We start from the raw sequence: 18,985 nt of genomic DNA on the forward strand, positions 1-18,985 counted from the left end.
TCTCAAATAAAACATTTAAAAAACATGCAGTTCTGCAATTAGGAATACGCAGCCCTCGAACCATGCTTAGCCTAATTGAATTTTCAGAAACGGAGAAATTTGGTGATCAATGCTTTCCAAGCATGGATTATCTCATAATAAGGGAATACCAAATTAAAAAATCTTATAATTAGCGTTTGTTGCATATCCAAGAAACCACTGAGAGTGTGTTGGTTTAACAATCATTATTGGTAAGGTGTTATAACCATTATCCATAAAATTTTTTTTTTTGATTTTTTGACTTTTAGTAAATTTTACTATATTGCATTTACACAACGCAAAAAAAAGGCCGTGTGTATGAATTAACTTTTCACATTTGTTTCATGTTCACAAAACAGTAAACTTTGTGTACAAATTAACTTCTTTCATTTGCATACGAATTGACTCCTTACGTACAAATCGGTTTGTGTACATATTAGTTGTAAGTTGGCGTAATTTAATGAATATTCATAAGGTGAGAAATATTATAAAGGCATATATCAGGAATTAAACTTTGCGCCCATCAACAAAATGTAATTGAAATAACTTGAGAATATTTGTTAACCATGTACATTTTATTTTTGAACATCAAAACAACCCAACTTTCATTATTTTGTCTCTGCAAAAAATTGCCGCTAGGGTTCCCGTGATTTTACACTGTTGTTTATTCATAGCTCAGAGTGGCAGCAATAGCTTGTGCCATCTAAAAAGAGGAAAATTGTCAGTAAATGATTTGTAAATGAAGCACAGAACACTTAAAGAACATTCTTTTAAAGAATGTTAGCATCTAATGGTATATTATTTAAAGTCTATTTTAGTTAAACGCACGAAGGGCTCTTGTTTACTTGCCGAATGAAAACTTACTTGTGTACGGTTCTAGCTTTTTTTCTCCCATACTACACAATACTCTGAACAAAAAAATTTTTTCAGGATAAGATGTTAAAGAATAACTTTTCTAGTGAAAGTCATGTTGAAATATTTACCGTTTTTGAGTTATTAAATGAAAACTTTCAAGGGCCATAGATCCCTAATTTTAGGGGCCAGCCCCCTTTTAGTGAAGTCAAATGAAAGCTATTGAAATTATGCACAACTTTCATTCTACATGTCTTAACAAAATATTTTTTGTTTAAAAGAAACAAAGTATAATATGTCTAAATTTTTGCTCTCAGACGTCCTAATTTTTAACCCCCAACCCCCCCCCCCCCAGCACCATTTTGAACGCAGAAATCAACAAATAAAAACTGATGTGCACAACTACAATGTTTATTCTTTTCAATTTCAATAGTATTTGTGCTCCAGCTATTATAGTCTTGGAGCCTTTGTCTGGAAACCAATGCCCCTAAAATTTCAATCAAAGGGGAATAACTCATAAGTGGAAAGGAATTTCTGAAATGTAGTCGTTACTGGAAAAATGTTTTGTAAAATCTAAACGACCTGAAAATTTGAACAAAATCCATTGAAAAATAAGGAAGACATGAAGCTTTAAAGTTGGCGCCTAGGGAATCAGGAATTAAAAACGGATGTCAAGGCATACACTAGACGTTTAAGATTATCTGAATATTTCCATAATGAGGACGAGGACATTACAGACCAACAGAATTAGTTAAATAGACAAAAACATCTGCAAAATCCAAAATGTAGGTCACTGTGATCTACTACTTAGTTAATGATATGTAGTCCTAAGAGGCATCAACTGACAAGATTTGATGATCCTAGTTCTTATACATGTAGTTTGCAAAATTGCCCACAGTGATGCCTTGAACATTTTTAATTTTAATTTCGTCTTCAACATATCCTTGTGCATATGTTTGGTGATAATCAGCCAAGTTGTTCTTGAGAAGTTTTTTTTCAGTAACAGATACTTTTTCTTTCTTTTGAAAATTATCTCCCCTTGTTTGAGAGTCACATTCCTATATTTATGTATCTTTTGGGCCAAACCAGGATACTCTGAGATAAAACTGACAAAAATTAGCCAAGGGGTTCTTGAAATATGGCTCATATTCCAAAAAGTTGATGCACCTTGCACAAATGGCAATAACATTAGCTCTCTGAGCCTTTGGCTCAGAAGAGCTAAAAATATTGAACTGAAATATGTAAGAAAACTTTCAGATAAGTTTTTTTCTTTTCTGGCTCAGTAGTTCTAGATTTTTTTTTTTTTTTTTTTTTTTTTTTTTTTTTTGCATTTTCTTGATGATCTCCCCTTGGAAGAGGACATGGTCCTTTATTTAAACAAAATTGAATTCCCATCCTCCAAGAAGACTTTATAATTTATGCTTTGTGGCAAGTTTGGTTGAAATTGTCCCCTTGGTTCTGGAGAAGAGGTCGAAAATGTGAAAAGTTTACAGATGGACAGACAGACGATGGGCAAAATGTGATCCGTAAAGCTCACTTGAGCTTTTAACTAAGGTGAGCTAATAAACCTGATGTTGATTTGCAGAATGTTGACAAAATTTCCTTTTGCTTTACTTACATGTTTTTGTTTCCACTTTATAGTTATTGATTTGAGAATCACTAATAGTATCTTTTACTCTTTGAGTGACTTTTCCGAACAGCAGCCCTTCCTAGATAATATAAGAATGCCACATTAATGATAGGACTTTATTGCTGAGTATAACACTAACTCATATATTCTGATTGGTAGTTTTAATTTGAAGAAAAAACAAAAACATCACAATGACAGGTCTCTTTTGAAGATACACATGCATTTTAAAGAACAAGTCTCTTATAAGCCCCAGTAAATTGTGAAAAAATGATTTAAATTTAGCAAAATTTTTCATCTTACATTATCAATTGATATCTAATAGGGCTGGGTATCGGCTGGGAATTTTGTATTGCCATATATTGCAATATTTTTATCTGTATTGTGATATGTATTGCAATATTTTCTATGACAGTTAAAATGCTCTTTTTCTTATTTTATTAACCTTCATCTATAAGAAGAAAGTTTAAAACTCTTATAAAAACATTGTGACAAAAAGTTCTTGTTGATTTCACTAAGTTTTGGAACGAAATGCAACCATACAACAGCAACATTACCATTTGGAACTCTTTGGCATAATTGAAAATGTTTCCAACCTATTAAATTTCATATTTTACTAAAGAAATTAAAAGTCCTAGCAGTTTGCTGGTATATCGGTACTGAAAAAATGTATCGCAATACAATATTTTTTGGTAACGAATCGCAATATATCAGAATATCGATATTATTGTGCAGCCCTAATATCTAAACCATAAGATTCAGGCCAAAATAAAAAATACCTTTGTTTCCCCTACCGACTGACCCAATTAAATCGTGCCGACTGAAAAGTTTTTTTAAATAAGATTATTCAAATATTTCTTTTTTAATGATTATTAATTTTTATAAAATACAATTTCATCAAAATCCGCTTTATCAGAATGGCCGATATTGCTTTACTGTGATTTTCAATCCTTTGTTGGAAGCAAAATCATGCCCATAACTTGGTCACAGAGGAATACTTTATTCGTGTTACAAAACAACGGCGACGTATCAACCTTATGCCTTTAGCTTATTTGAACACTACACACTTGAAAATTTCATTAATAAAATATACCATAACTAATTCAGAGTGTTTTGGTGGTATTTGCAATCCTGTCTTTTGAAATTAAGGTGCTTATAAAAAAAATTATAAGTACATGACAAGGCCCACCTCATGAGCAGACGAGGGGCCTACCTTGTGAACACATCAATCAATTTCACTGCATTTTATTTAATTTGAGTTTTGATCTAATAAACAGTTCATCTATGTTACATGGGAGTTGTAAATATGTCTGCATATTTCATCCTGATGAATATAATTCAGACGTCCTTTCTTCATGCCTTTTATTTGTGACTATGACATTGTGTATGGCCTATTTATCATTTTTAGATATGGTTTGGTTCAATTAAATATTGAAAAAGTACACTGCATTAAGCACTGGAAGCTGATAGTAGGTTTGAAAATTACTCGAATGTCTGGTTTTGCGTATCTGAGAATCTTCTCTTATTAAATATTGGATTTCAATAAATTTACACTGGCGTGAGATACGTACATGTATTTTACAAGTTCAACTGAAGAATACCTGTGAATTTAATTTACCTTGAATTTAGCTTTTCAACGGCATTTATATGATATTCTGTTTATAAATCACTTTCTTTTATACTGTTCTTATTTATAAAGGTATTATTCCATTAAATTTCAGAAGGAATTTTCAAAGCTGTTGTCTGAAAAAAAAAAATTTTAACTACCTACTTACCCAACTAGAGATTTAAGGGTTGGGTTAGGGGAAACAAAGATATTTTTAATGATGGCCTCAACAAATTTTTGCACTGAAATTCATGTACAGTGGAATATCAGTATCTCGAATTTGGAGGGACTTGGATGAAACTTCGATATATCCAGGGGTTTGATATATCCAAAGTAGTCTTTCAATTTTGAATCAGTAACTTTCCATATGTTTCATGTATAACACTTGTATTACCATTACCAATCATGTAGTCTTTTGCACAGTTGTAAAGACTGCAGCATATGTGCAATAAAAAAAAATTAAGAAAAACAATATTGGGACATCTTTAAAATAATGTTTGCTTGTCCTCTCCCGACTCAGGGTAAAATTACCGAGTCAGTAGGTAGGTGGGAAAATCTTTTTACCAGAAAATTTCAATATATTTGTTGACAGGATAAGAGGAATAAAAAGAAAAAAATATTGTGTCCTGAAATGTAAAAAAAAAAAAAAAAAAAATTGAGTCGGGCCATTTTTAGTCAGTTGATCGGAAGATTTTTTTTAAAGACAATTTTTTAAAGATAGCCTTGTTAAGGTCTTCCGTCTTCAAGGAAGACCTAATAGTGATTCCACTGTTTCTTATTAGGTCTTCCGTTTTCAACGTTTCTTATTATTATTATTAAGGTCTTCCGTTTCAGACGGAAGACCTTATAGTGATTCTACCATTTCTTCTTTTTAAGGTCTTCCGTTTCATACGGAAGACCTTATAGTGATTGTACTGTTTATTATTATTATTATTAGGTCTTTCCACCTTTCTGTGGAAAGACCTATTGATTTTCTTCTGTTTATTATTATTAGGGTCTTCCGTCTTCAGCGGAAGACCCTTCTATTATTGTATTGTTTCTTTTTAGGGTCTTCCGTCTTCAGCGGAAGACCCTTCTATTATTGTATTGTTTCTTTTTCTTATTATTATTATTATTTTTTTTCCTACACCGGTATCTCAGTAACGGTTCGGTGGATTTTTATGAAACTTTCGGAGATGATAGGGAACGATGTTCCCTCGGGACGTTTTTTTCATTTTTGATGATTTCACTTCCGGTCGCGAAATATGACGTATTTTTGACGTTTTTCTGCAATTCCGGTCTGTCCTACTCCGAAGAAACTGCGCAAAATAGAAATTTGAAATTTTCAGGAATGATAGAATTGAGACCTTGACATGTGCACCTGACTTTTGAAATTTTAAGAAGATGTTTAAATTTTTCAAATTTTAAAGTTAAATTTTTCAAAAAAAATTTTTTAATCGAATTATGAAATTTTTTATATTGTAAAATAGATCTTGGCGAGAACTTTCCAAAAATGTATTTGTTTTGCATGTGAGTACATTAATAAACAATATATAAGCTCAGGTGTGTTAGGTCACTTGAGTGCAAGTGTACTTTAAGAACTTTTCTTTAAAAAATCATTACTCTTTTATTTCTTGACCGATTTTAAAACTTTTTACACCGTCAAATAGATCTTTACGAGACCTTTCCAACAGTATATTTGGTTTTATTGTAAGTGCACTAATAAAGAAAATATGAGCTCAGGTAAGTTAGCCTTTTGTTTTGACAGGACATGTCAAAATCATTGTCAAGGACACTTGCGTATGACCGTACTCTTTGATCTTTGGCAGATATCCTTTGATTTCTTTTAAAAAGCATTACTCTTTTATTTCTTGACCGATTTTAGAACTTTATACACCATCAAATAGATCTTTACGAGACCTTTCCAACAATGTATTTCTTTTGTTTGTAAATGCACTAATAAAGAAAATATGAGCTCAGGTATGTTAGCTTTTTTTTGACAGGACATGTCAAACTCATCATCAAGGACACTTGTGGATGACCGTACTCTTTCATCTTTGGCGGATATCCTTTTATTTTTAAAAAATCTTTACTCTTTTATTTCTTGACCGATTTTAAAACTTTTTACACCGTCTGATAGGTCTTCCTGTGACCTTTCTTACAGTATATTTGTTTTGATTTTAGGTGAAATTTTTAAGAAAATATGAGCTCAGGTGTGTTAGAGAATTTTGACGGCCCATGTATAAGTTATCGATTTTCTTCAGCGACGTTTAATACACAGTGACCTAGAAGAAAGCAAGGACATTCAATTAAGTCGGAAATAGTGATTTCATAATGTACCTGTGATTATGAAAATTTGCGTATTCAATTTAAATCATTGAAAGTTTTGAATACTGTAATTTCAAATTTTAAAACCTTTAAAATCGTAAGATTTTGATATATCCTCTAATGTTGAAAGCGGTAAGCTCCTACTTGATGAATTTTTATTACAGCATTTAAAACTTCAAAAATTTTCAAATTTGGAATAATTTAAAAGACTTTAAATATGAAATCAAGGACATCTAAAATAATGAGAACATGAATGAGAGTGATTTGGAGTCTATTGGAGGTCAAAAAGAGTGAAATTTAAATGATTTAAATTTTTTTAAAAAATTCAAAACTGCTTCCAAAGATGGAGAACATCATACAATGAGGTGAAATCTCTCAAAGGTCAAAGAAAGTAAAATTTTATCGATTTAATTTTTTTCAAAAAATTTAAACTGAATCCAAATGTTAAAACAAGGACTGTCTCTGTATTTTGAAAGATGTAGAACATCAAACAATGTGTTTTGAATCTCTAAAAGGTCAAATAAAGTGAATTTTAAACGATTTAAATTTTTTCAAAAAATTTAAATTGAATCCAAATGTTAAAACAAGGACTATTTCTATATCTTGAAAGATGGAGAACATCATATAATGTGTTTTGAAATCTCTCAAAGGTCAAATAGAGTGAAATTTAAACGATTTAAATTTTTCAAAAAATTTAAATTGAATCCAAACGTTTAAACAAGGACTATCTCTGTATTTTGAAAGATGGAGAACATCATACAATGTGTTTTGAAATCTCTCAAAGGTCAAATAGACTGAGATTTAAACGATTTAAATTTTTCAAAAAATTTAAATTGCTTCCAAATGTTAAAACAAAGACTATCTCTGTATTTTGAAAGATGGAGAACATCATACAATGTGTTTTGAAATCTCTCAAAGGTCAAATAGAGTGAAATTTAAACGATTTAAATTTTTCAAAAAATTTAAATTGAATCCAAACGTTTAAACAAGGACTATCTCTGTATTTTGAAAGATGGAGAACATCATACAATGTGTTTTGAAATCTCTCAAAGGTCAAATAGACTGAGATTTAAACGATTTAAATTTTTCAAAAAATTTAAATTGCTTCCAAATGTTAAAACAAAGACTATCTCTGTATTTTGAAAGGTGGCGAAGATCATATAATGTGTTTTGAAATCTCTCAAAGGTCAAATAGAGTGAAATTTAAACGATTTAAATTTTTCAAAAAATTTAAATTGCTTCCACAAACATAAAAAACGCAACAAATGATTTTCTCTTCCTTCAAAATATGTAAGTTGACTTTTGTTTAATATTTCAGTGCAATTTAAATTTTTTGAAAAAATTAAATCGTTTAAATCTCACTCTAATTGACCTTTGAGAAGTTTTAAAACACATTGTATGATGTTCTCCATCTTTCAAAATACAGAGATAGTCCTTGTTTTAACATTTGGATTTAATTTAAATTTTTTTAAAAATTTAAATCCTTTAAATCTCACTCTATTCGACCTTTGAGAGATTTCAAAACATATTGTATGATGTTCTTCACCTTTCAAAATAAAGAGATAGTCCTTGTTTTAATGGTTGGTTTTAATTTAAATTTTTTGAAAATTTTAAATCGTTTAAATTTCACTCTTTTTGACCTTTGAAAGATTTTAAAACACATTGTATGATGTTCTCCATCTTCCAAAATACAGAGATAGTCCTTGTTTTAACATTTGGATTTAATTTAAACTTTTTGAAAAATTTAAATCGTTTAAATTTCACTCTATTTAACCTTTGTGAGGTTTCAAAACACATTGTATGATGTTCTCCATCTTTCAAAATACAGAGATAGTCCTTGTTTTAACATTTGGATTTAATTTAATTTTTTTTTTAAATTTAAATCGTTTAAATCTCACTCTATTTGACCTTTGAGTGATTTCAAAACACATTGTATGATGTTCTCCGTCTTTCAAAATACAGAGATAGTCCTTGTTTTTATATTTGGAAACAAATTGAATTTTTTGAAAATTTTAAATTGTTTGAATCTCACTCTATTTGAACTTTGAAAGATTTCAAAACACATTGTATGATATTCTCCATCTTTCAAAATACAGAAATAGTCCTTGTTTTAACATTTGGAAGTAATTTAAATTTTTTGAAAAATTTAAATCCTTTAAATCACACTCTATTTGACCTTTGAGAGATTTCAAAACATATTGTATGATGTTCTTCACCTTTCAAAATACAGAGATAGTCCTTGTTTTAATGGTTGGTTTCAATTTAAATTTTTTGAAAAATTTAAATCGTTTAAATTTCACTCTATTTGACCTTTGAAAGATTTCAAAACACATTGTATGATGTTCTCCATCTTCCAAAATACAGAGATAGTCCTTGTTTTAACATTTGGATTTAATTTAAATTTTTTGAAAAATTTAAATCGTTTAAATCTCACTCTATTTAACCTTTGAAAGATTTTAAAACACATCTTATGATGTTCTCCATCTTCCAAAATACAGAGATAGTCCTTGTTTTAACATTTGGATTTAATTTAAACTTTTTGAAAAATTTAAATCGTTTAAATTTCACTCTATTTAACCTTTGAGTGATTTCAAAACACATTGTATGATGTTCTACGTCTTTCAAAATACAGAGATAGTCCTTGTTTCAAACAAAATGACACCTCATCGAAATCGGACGGAAGACCCACTCGTTGCTCGCAACGAGATCGGATCTAGTTCTTATTATTATTATTATTTTTTTTTTTTTTCCTACACCGGTATCTCAGTAACGGTTCAGTGGATTTTTATGAAACTTTCGGAGATGATAGGGAATGATGTTCCCTCGGGACGTTTTTTTCATTTTTGATGATTTCACTTCCGGTCGCGAAATATGACGTATTTTTGACGTTTTTCTGCAATTCCGGTCTGTCCTACTCCGAAGAAACTGCGCAAAATAGAAATTTGAAATTTTCAGGAATGATAGAATTGTGACCTTGACATGTGCACCTGACTTTTGAAATTTTAAGAAGATGTTTAAATTTTTCAAATTTTAAAGTTAAATTTTTCAAAAAAAATTTTTTAATCGAATTTTGAAATTTTTTATATTGTAAAATAGATCTTGGCGAGAACTTTCCAAAAATGTATTTGTTTTGCATGTGAGTACATTAATAAACAATATATAAGCTCAGGTGTGTTAGGTCACTTGAGTGCAAGTGTACTTTAAGAACTTTTCTTTAAAAAAATCATTGCTCTTTTATTTCTTGACCGATTTTAAAACTTTTTACACCGTCAAATAGATCTTTACGAGGCCTTTCCAACAGTATATTTGGTTTTATTGTAAGTGCACTAATAAAGAAAATATGAGCTCAGGTAAGTTAGCCTTTTGTTTTGACAGGACATGTCAAAATCATTGTCAAGGACACTTGCGTATGACCGTACTCTTTGATCTTTGGCAGATATCCTTTGATTTCTTTTAAAAAGCATTACTCTTTTATTTCTTGACCGATTTTAGAACTTTATACACCATCAAATAGATCTTTACGAGACCTTTCCAACAATGTATTTCTTTTGTTTGTAAATGCACTAATAAAGAAAATATGAGCTCAGGTATGTTAGCTTTTTTTTGACAGGACATGTCAAACTCATTATCAAGGACACTTGTGGATGACCGTACTCTTTCATCTTTGGCGGATATCCTTTTATTTTTAAAAAATCTTTACTCTTTTATTTCTTGACCGATTTTAAAACTTTTTACACCGTCTGATAGGTCTTCCTGTGACCTTTCTTACAGTATATTTGTTTTGATTTTAGGTGCAATTTTAAAGAAAATATGAGCTCAGGTGTGTTAGAGAATTTTGACGGCCCATGTATAAGTTATCGATTTTCTTCAGCGACGTTTAATACACAGTGACCTAGAAGAAAGCAAGGACATTCAATTAAGTCTGAAATAGTGATTTCATAATGTACCTGTGATTATGAAAATTTGTGTATTCAATTTAAGTCATTGAAAGTTTTGAATACTGTAATTTCAAACTTTAAAACCTTTAAAATTGTAAGATTTTGATATATCCTCTAATGTTGAAAGCGGTAAGCTCCTACTTGATGAATTTTTATTACAGCATTTAAAACTTCAAAAATTTTCAAATTTGAAATAATTTAAAAGCCTTAAAATATGAAATCAAGGACATCTAAAATAATGAAAACATGAATGAGAGTGATTAGGAGTCTATTGGAGGTCAAAAAGAGTGAAATTTAAACGATTTAAATTTTTAAAAAAAAAATTCAAAACTGCTTCCAAAGATGGAGAACATCATACAATGAGGTGAAATCTCTCAAAGGTAAAAGAAAGTAAAATTTTATGGATTTAATTTTTTTTCAAAAAATTTAAACTTAATCCAAATGTTAAAACAAGTACTGTCTCTGTATTTTGAAAGATGTAGAACATAAAACAATGTGTTTTGAATCTCTAAAAGGTCAAATAAAGTGAATTTTAAACGATTTAAATTTTTCAAAAAATTTAAATTGAATTCAAATGTTAAAACAAAGACTATTTCTATATCTTGAAAGATGGAGAACATCATATAATGTTTTTTGAAATCTCTCAAAGGTCAAATAGACTGAAATTTAAACGATTTAAATTTTTCAAAAAATTTAAATTGAATCCAAACGTTAAAACAAGGACTATCTCTGTATTTTGAAAGACGGAGAACATCATACAATGTGTTTTGAAATCTCTCAAAGGTCAAATACACTGAAATTTAAACGATTTAAATTTTTCGACATGTTTGTATTAAATACAGGTATATGGAATTGCAAGGAATAAAAAGTTGAATACACAAAGAATAAAGGAACAAGTATACAGTATCATCAGTTCATCAGTAATAGATTATTTGTTATTGTTTAATCTCAAGTAACGAATTCCGATGTGAATCTGCTTGCACAAAATTTGGCTAGCTAGCTCTCATTCTATAAATCCGCACTATATAAAAAAAGCTTTTAACCTCACTGACGCTCGTTACTTCAGGCAATGATACAAAGTAAACATCGATGATGTCTGGTAAAATTGCGCTGGTGTAGTGACTTCCATATTCAATTTTCATGAAGGCGATCTGAGTTTAATCCCGAATTTGTTTGCTTAAATTTAGGTTTTCAACTTTATAGATGACGTTGAGTGGTTTTTTTTTTTGTTTATTTGTTAGGGATGATAGAACATGATTTCTACATTGGCGAAGAGATCTTTTCATGCATCGTCGTTAGTTCCGGTCGCGTCCGGAGGGAATTTATAAAATTGATTTTTTTCAACTTCAATATTTTTCTGTAATATTTGTAGGGTTAAGAGAGCCTCTTTTGAAAATTCTAAAAATATAATTTGTTTTCGAATTGATAAATCCAAACTATTGATATTCGTCATTTTCACTTTGAAGCGGGAGTCGAAATGGCGTAAGGTTTAGCACATTGGATTTTCACGTTGACGACCAGGGTTAAATCTCCAGGCCCGGGTCTGAATATTTTTTCTTCACTTTTTCAGCTTGAATTTACATTTTTATTTTGAAAATCGGACGGAAGACCTCTCATTGCTCGCAATGAGTTTCTAGTTATTATTATTTTTTTGACTTTCTAATTTTGTGCATGCGATTTCTCGAAGGCTAATGGATGGGTTTACATGACATTTTCAGGAATAATGTGTTGTAACATGAACTTGACCTATCTGAGAGAAAATTTGGAAATTCACTTCTGGTGCCAACCCATACCGAAATAAGTTATAACTAAGTTATAACTTTTCTGTAACTTTTTTGTACCTCAAGAAAAAGTTACATTTTAGTTATAACTTTTCTGTACCTAAAATGGACTTAGCCATTTTTAGATGTAACTAAAATATAACTTTTCTGGACTTTGTCATTTTACTGTATAACTTTTTTGTACCTTTTTGAACTTAGCCATTTTCTGGTGTAACTAAAAGATAACTTTTCTGGACTTTGTCATTTTACTGTATAACTTTTTTGTACCTTTTTGGACTTAGCCATTTTCAGATGTAACTAAAACATAACTTTTCAGGACTTTGTCATTTTTCTGTGTAACTTTTTTGTACCTAATTTGGACTTAGTCATTTTGCAGAATGGCTACTTAGTTAAACTGAATTTTTGTTTTTTTTTTTTTTTTTTTTACCATACACCTAAATTAAATTTTTTTATATAACTGTTGAAATTTAATCATAAATAATAAATAAGCATAATTATATTAGTATAGTAATACAGTTTTACATACCTGTAATATCTACAGAGGATATGAATAAAAAGGTGGGGATGATTAAGGGCTACATAAAGGTACCACTGTTTATATGCAGAATTTTCTTTATCTAAAAATTATTCATATAATGAATTGCATTATATACTGCTATTACTTACGCAGACATTTATTTTTCTGTTTTGTTGTGAGTTGAGATTTTTTTTTTAAAGAAAAAGGGGGGCTTCTTAGACATCTTTACTACCAATGTTTTTCTCATCCATTACAGTCCACAGCCACATCCACTGTTAAGTTCAACAGAAGAGATGTGAAGTTGAGACTTGTAGTAAATTACATCTGAAGTTGGGAATAAATCTCTCTCTAAATCTCTCTCTCTCTCATTAATAAATATTGTTGTTTAATTAATATTTGTCTTGTAAGTACTAGTTTCATCTAAAGTTGGGAATAATCTCTCTCTCTCTCTTTCTCTCTCTCTCAGAAAATACGTATTATATAGATTTCATGTTTTGTAAATTATATGCATGTACATCTTAAGGAGGAATAATTTCCCTAATTCTGGAGAAATATAAATGTTCAAGAGACATAAACAGTGGTCAAATGTTATAATCTCATGAAGTCATTTAATATTTTGCACAGATTTTTCTTCCTGTGCAAAACAGTGTTAATTTCCCCATTGTTTTCTCGTGACACAGGTGTTTGTACTAGATGACCTTTTTGGCCTACACTTCGTAAATTTCAGCTTGTGTATTACGCAATGGTACAATTTTACAAGGGTTGTTTGAAATCTAAAGTAAATCAATTGTAATAAGGGTGGCTAGAAAGATAAACAACAACATACAGTGTGTGTATGTTCATTTATTAACAGATATTACGATGTTGGGAATAAAGACTGCCAGTTATATTAAGATTTTAGCAGAAGACTAGGACATGTGGATTTTATTATTTGCCTGATTTAAAAACCCAGATTTACTAGTTATTTTCATAAATAAATAAAATATTAAATTCAAAATGGCGGCAACGACACAAATATGGCGGCCCCGACGTCCGTTTTGTCCGTTTTGTTGGAACTCTGTTTCAAAATTTTAACACCAACTGGCTTTTTAATATTTAAGGTAAGTTTCAAAATACACAATTATGTTTATTTGGATTTAAAATAAATTAATTATGAATTATTTATTTATTTATTTTCAATCACGTGACTTATTCTAAGTCTCTGATTGGTCAACAACAGAGCGCGGATTTTTTCATGGACGATTTGAATGTTGGTGTGTTGAAAGTGTTGATAGAAAAACGATGACAAAATCATTCGGTAAGGCAATATTTATGTTAATATTTTGATGTTTTTGGTAGGAAACGTTTATTACCTCTAGATGGGCATTCAAAAAAGAAGAAATATGTAGAATGAACAAAATTAAGTTACACACGATTTTCTGATTTCAAAATGACATTTTGTCCACAGATAATCTCAATAACAGCAAGAGATATCAATGTCAAACTTTCAGGGATTATAGTTCGTGATAGATACTAGCTGGCTCACAACTTTTCGTTCGTTGTCAGCACTTCCGGTCGCTTCCGGAAGTGATCAAAGAAATTGTAAAATTTCAACTTTCTTTTTTTAAATCAATACTTACATCACATTATTGCATCTCTTTTGTAGTTTCGATATATGTTGGTCCAGCCGGAAACAAAAACCTCAACTTCCGATTATCAGAGAAAAACTACATGATTTGAGTATTTTTCTTTGCCATTAATATCTTTTGTTTAAGGGTGGGACGATATACCGATACATACCGATATTTTCTGCTAAGATACGGTTTATGATACATGCATTAAAATATCAGTACGAAACGATACACGAATGACCTATCAAAAAATTGAAAATGAAAGTAGTTGTCCTTGGAAAATGGCGGCTTGTACAAAGCAAAGAGATGATATTGAGATTGAAAACACTAATAAGTCATAGATAAGGGGTAAAACATTTTCACTTTTAAGCATCCTAGGAAGATGGGACAAAAAAAGTTCAGTATGTAAAACATGTTATATACAGAAAGTATCGTTTCTACAACAGTTGATATTATTAAAGGTCATAGGAGACAATTACCTGAACATATTGAGTTACATTCGGGAATAAGTTCATATGAGCTGGTAAAATAAGACCGAAATTGTTTTTTGGATTTTTTACGCAAGATAGCTACAGCACAGTCAATCAAAATTACTCAGTCGTGAAAATTCACTTTGACTAACGTTGCTTATCTCCGTTAGCATATGACATCAGTAAGGCCCAATCGCTGTTCAAAGCTATGCAATGTTTACAAACTATCATGTCATTTTGCAGCTTAATTTTAAAGAATATCATAATCATGGCTAAAACCTAGTATAAATATACGATCTTCAAACAAGCATTTCTTTTTAAAAATTCCATTGCATATTTGCAAGATGTTTGCATGTTTTATCAATCAAACTGCGATCATTTTCATCGTTTGACACTTCCATCTATTGAGAGAAAAATAAAGCAATTCGAAGAGAGAAAGAAGGGAGAGTGAGAATGAATTCATTTTTCATAACCAGGGCAGTTGTTTTTATGAAATCATTTATTTACAACCTAGTTTTACTTTCACACAGAGTCCAACACTGTCAGTATGACACTTTTCTTGACAAACGATACGTACCTGCTGTGTTAAGTATCACATGACTTTAAAAAAAAAAAAAAAAAAAAAAAAAAAACAAGAAAAAAATTTCTTGTTATATATCTTGTTTCTTGTTATATATAATTAAATCAATTCTTATCATTTGACACTGTCTTAAGGACATTGGCAAGTCAGGGCTTTCCGGAGAAAAAAGGTTTAATACATGGGTTTTTTCACTTGTAAAATAGTGATTGAGAGTGATCTCCCGTGTAGAATTCTCTAAGCGGTGAAAACCAATAAAGCGTATGTTATAGAGGTAAACAAAAGCACGTGTACTTCCTTCAACGGGTAGAATCATCTATACAGCAAGAAAGAAAAGTAGTAATGGCTTTGTTGTGCATTGTATTCAGGGACAAAGAGCAAACAGGTCGTCATTTACCATAGTTATGCTCAGTATGCTGGGAAGGGCAAAGATGTGACATATGCTGACAGGTAGGTCGACCATGCCGACTGAGAACAGTTCTTAGGTCGTGTGAAGGAATCAGCATTTAGTAATTACGAATAAAAGTTAAAAATAAATCCATGCCAATATTTTATGACAATGTGTTTCAATCAATTCAGTCAATTACATGATAAAAACAATCAACCAGTCTCTTGACCAATTTTAGCTGTTAAGGGACGCAACTCAAAAATGATGATCGGTGCCGGTATATCCATGTCTTGTTTCTATATATACATTTTCAACCAAAATATCTAGAAGTCATAGGAAATGAAGTTACAATAACGTATATAATACAAAAACTGTATGAAATAAATGTGTTTTGAAGAAATATTATGGTGAAAAATTATGTACGTCCCTTTTATCAACATTTTACATAGGAAATGCATTAAGAATTGTAAAAACACTAATTTGACAAAATCTTAAAAGGAATGCTGGATTGGTAGGTAAAACGATCCAGAATATAGCCTATTTAGTACATTTAAACCTACTCAAAAGTTCTTGAAAAATTCTATACAATAACCAGGAACCTTGCCAATGTCCTTAATATTTACTTACTCATGTACAACATCACCACCAATACCTGATCTCTGGCACCCCTCCCATCCCCCTTGTTATTTCTTATTTCTTTCTTTTTGTAATTAAAAGTTCTTGAAATAATCATGTCGTTTTTAAACACACTGCAGATGGGTTAAAAACAACTCTGGCAAGAACTATCCGTAAACTTGTATATATGGGAGTTAGTACAAACGACGTTTAAAAAAAAACAGCTCTAACATGTGGAAATATTTCTATGAAGAATAAGGATTCTACCAAATGTAGATATTGAATGAATTAGAAATCGACATTTTTTTAATTTAGTAAAATTTAATACATAAAATATGATAAAGGTAGGTATCTTTCCAGTCAATTTGTTAAAATATTTATCAAAGATCAGTACTTATCATCGTATACAAACCTGTTTATTTTTCCAGTGTGTATTTATGTTTTTTTTTCTGTAAAGGATATAATTTCAAAAGTTTTAACATTTGTTAAAAAGAACATTAATATTAAAATTGTAGTCTCGCAAATGATGGATAGATTTGCAAACTGATCACGGACTGTACTATTTACTACTACATACCGATTATTTCAAATTTCAATATTGTAGAGTCAAACCGTGTCTGCGCAAAGTATCGGCATCGTAACAATCTCATTTGCTCTGGGCTCAACATTTCTTCTTTATATATATATTTTTTATAGAAGAATACAATCATGTCATAAACTCAGGGATTCTATTGCTATATCGTTATTACAGCAATATGTGTGTTTCGGATCGAGGAAAACGAAACTTCAAAGACGCTGACATTTTCAGTGGTTCACGCTTATCATGGACTTCAATACCACCGGCCCCTTGTTTATTTTGGGGATTCACATTAGGGATAGAGTTGGATACCGTTAAGGATGAAACGGTACGATACCATACCGGTATTTTTGAAACGATACGGTACTTTTTAACGGTACATTACTATACCTTGATGAATTAGAATGGGTGTTCACTTTATAACAAATGCGCTTTCACCAGTCACCAACCGTCGCCCGCGTGGCGCAGTGGTTAGAGCGTCTGCTCTAGAGTCGCGAAGTAAGGAGTTGATCCTTACGTCGCGGGTTCAAATCCCGAGTGCCAAGTATAGGACAGAATTTGCAGCTCTCCACCGGCAAGTGATGGCGTCTCCATATGAGTGAAAAATTCTCGAGAGGGACGCTAAACAACATACAAACAAACAAACCAGTCACTAACCTTTCAATGCAATAATCATAAATAAGATTATAAACTATGTTTATATTTCAACCTTTTAATAAATGATCAACAAAACAAATAATAGAATCTCAAACGAATTAATTTGACTAGACACATAATCACAATTATACACAACCTCCCTGGTTGGCCAGGACCCATTGGTCACACTAAACAATGAAACATTAGAAAATGGACAGGGATGCACATCACTTTTTTGAGAAATTTTGCCTTTTTAATTTACATTTATTATCAGTTTTTACTAATAAAATTAAAACATAATTAATGTGAATGTATTTTGGCAATCAAAAGCAATTGTTATACTTAGCATCCATTTCAAGAATTAGCCTACCCTTCCAATGTGCGGAGAATTCGATTTTGGCGAGACTGGAATCGTTTTTCTAAAATGATTTTGAATATATTAAAATATTTCAAAAATTAAGAAATACCGTTATAAATACCGGTATTAAATGAAACGGTATTTTACCAGTACTTTTGAAGCAACTATTCGGTACCGTATTGGTACAGCGTACCGGTATCCAACCCTAATTAGGGATATTCCCCATATAAGTGTCATATTCTTTCTTTAACAGAATATTTTAGGCTTAATCAAAATTTTTATTCATATCAGAAAAGGTCACTTTTAATAAATTATTCTATTTTGTGTTGCATTATGTGATTTTTCTTGGAATAAAAAACGACTTATTAATTTTTTTTTAATGACGATGGAATCCTTTTGGAATGTCGTATATGTGTATTAAACAGGGTAATATTTTTTTGTTTCTAAAGGTTTGATGCAGAGTAAGTAATCGAAGTTGTAGCTTAATTTAAGTGTAATTTTATATAGGATATCCATCAGGATCATCCTCCGACAAAAAACCCCCCTTTTGAGTTGCCGTGCCTTATTAGCGACTCGTTCAAACTGAATTGACTGAACTACGAAATCAGATAACTCACCTGAAAACATAGACACATTTATATTAAGAAAAATAGCTTAAATTAACTAGATAAAAATATGGTAGAAATACGTTAGTTTATTATATATTTGTTCAATAATACAGGATTTTTGCATCCCTGATATGAACACAGGCACGCGCCCTGTATTACACACCCTGTATCAGCACCCTTTATTTTACCCTTTATCACACCCTTTATTACACCTTTCCGGAACATCTCTGTATTTTTCATTCGGAGTACCTCGGATCTTTTTCTATTAATTGTTTATAAAGTTTATTTAAATTGTAAATTTTCATCAGATATTTTATGCTATTCAAAATAATTATTTGTTTAATTAATAATTATTTCATTTCTTATCGCTGTATGCATTGCCTTTGGAAAAAAATAATGAGAAAGGAAATTCAACGAAAAAAAAAAGAACAGATTCAGTTATTAAGAATTAATTAATTTACAGGTTTACATATGATTTTTTTCACACTATTTTCAAATAT

General features: G+C 30.6%; 1 protein-coding gene across 1 annotated transcript in view; it reads right to left on the bottom strand.

Moving 5' to 3' along the window:
* LOC133200992 (uncharacterized) overlaps positions 1-18,985 on the bottom strand; it is a 233,657-nt gene that overhangs the window by 201,674 nt on the left and 12,998 nt on the right. The window contains exon 2 of the mRNA XM_061336799.1: positions 2,489-2,579. Within this exon, the coding sequence (XP_061192783.1) occupies positions 2,489-2,579 (91 nt within the window). The remainder of the gene's footprint in view (positions 1-2,488; positions 2,580-18,985) is intronic.

This window comes from Saccostrea echinata, unplaced genomic scaffold (assembly GCF_033153115.1).
Source record: "Saccostrea echinata isolate AGI-Se365-2 ecotype Australia unplaced genomic scaffold, CSIRO_AGI_Sech_v1 ptg000042l, whole genome shotgun sequence".
Classification (NCBI taxonomy): domain Eukaryota; kingdom Metazoa; phylum Mollusca; class Bivalvia; order Ostreida; family Ostreidae; genus Saccostrea; species Saccostrea echinata.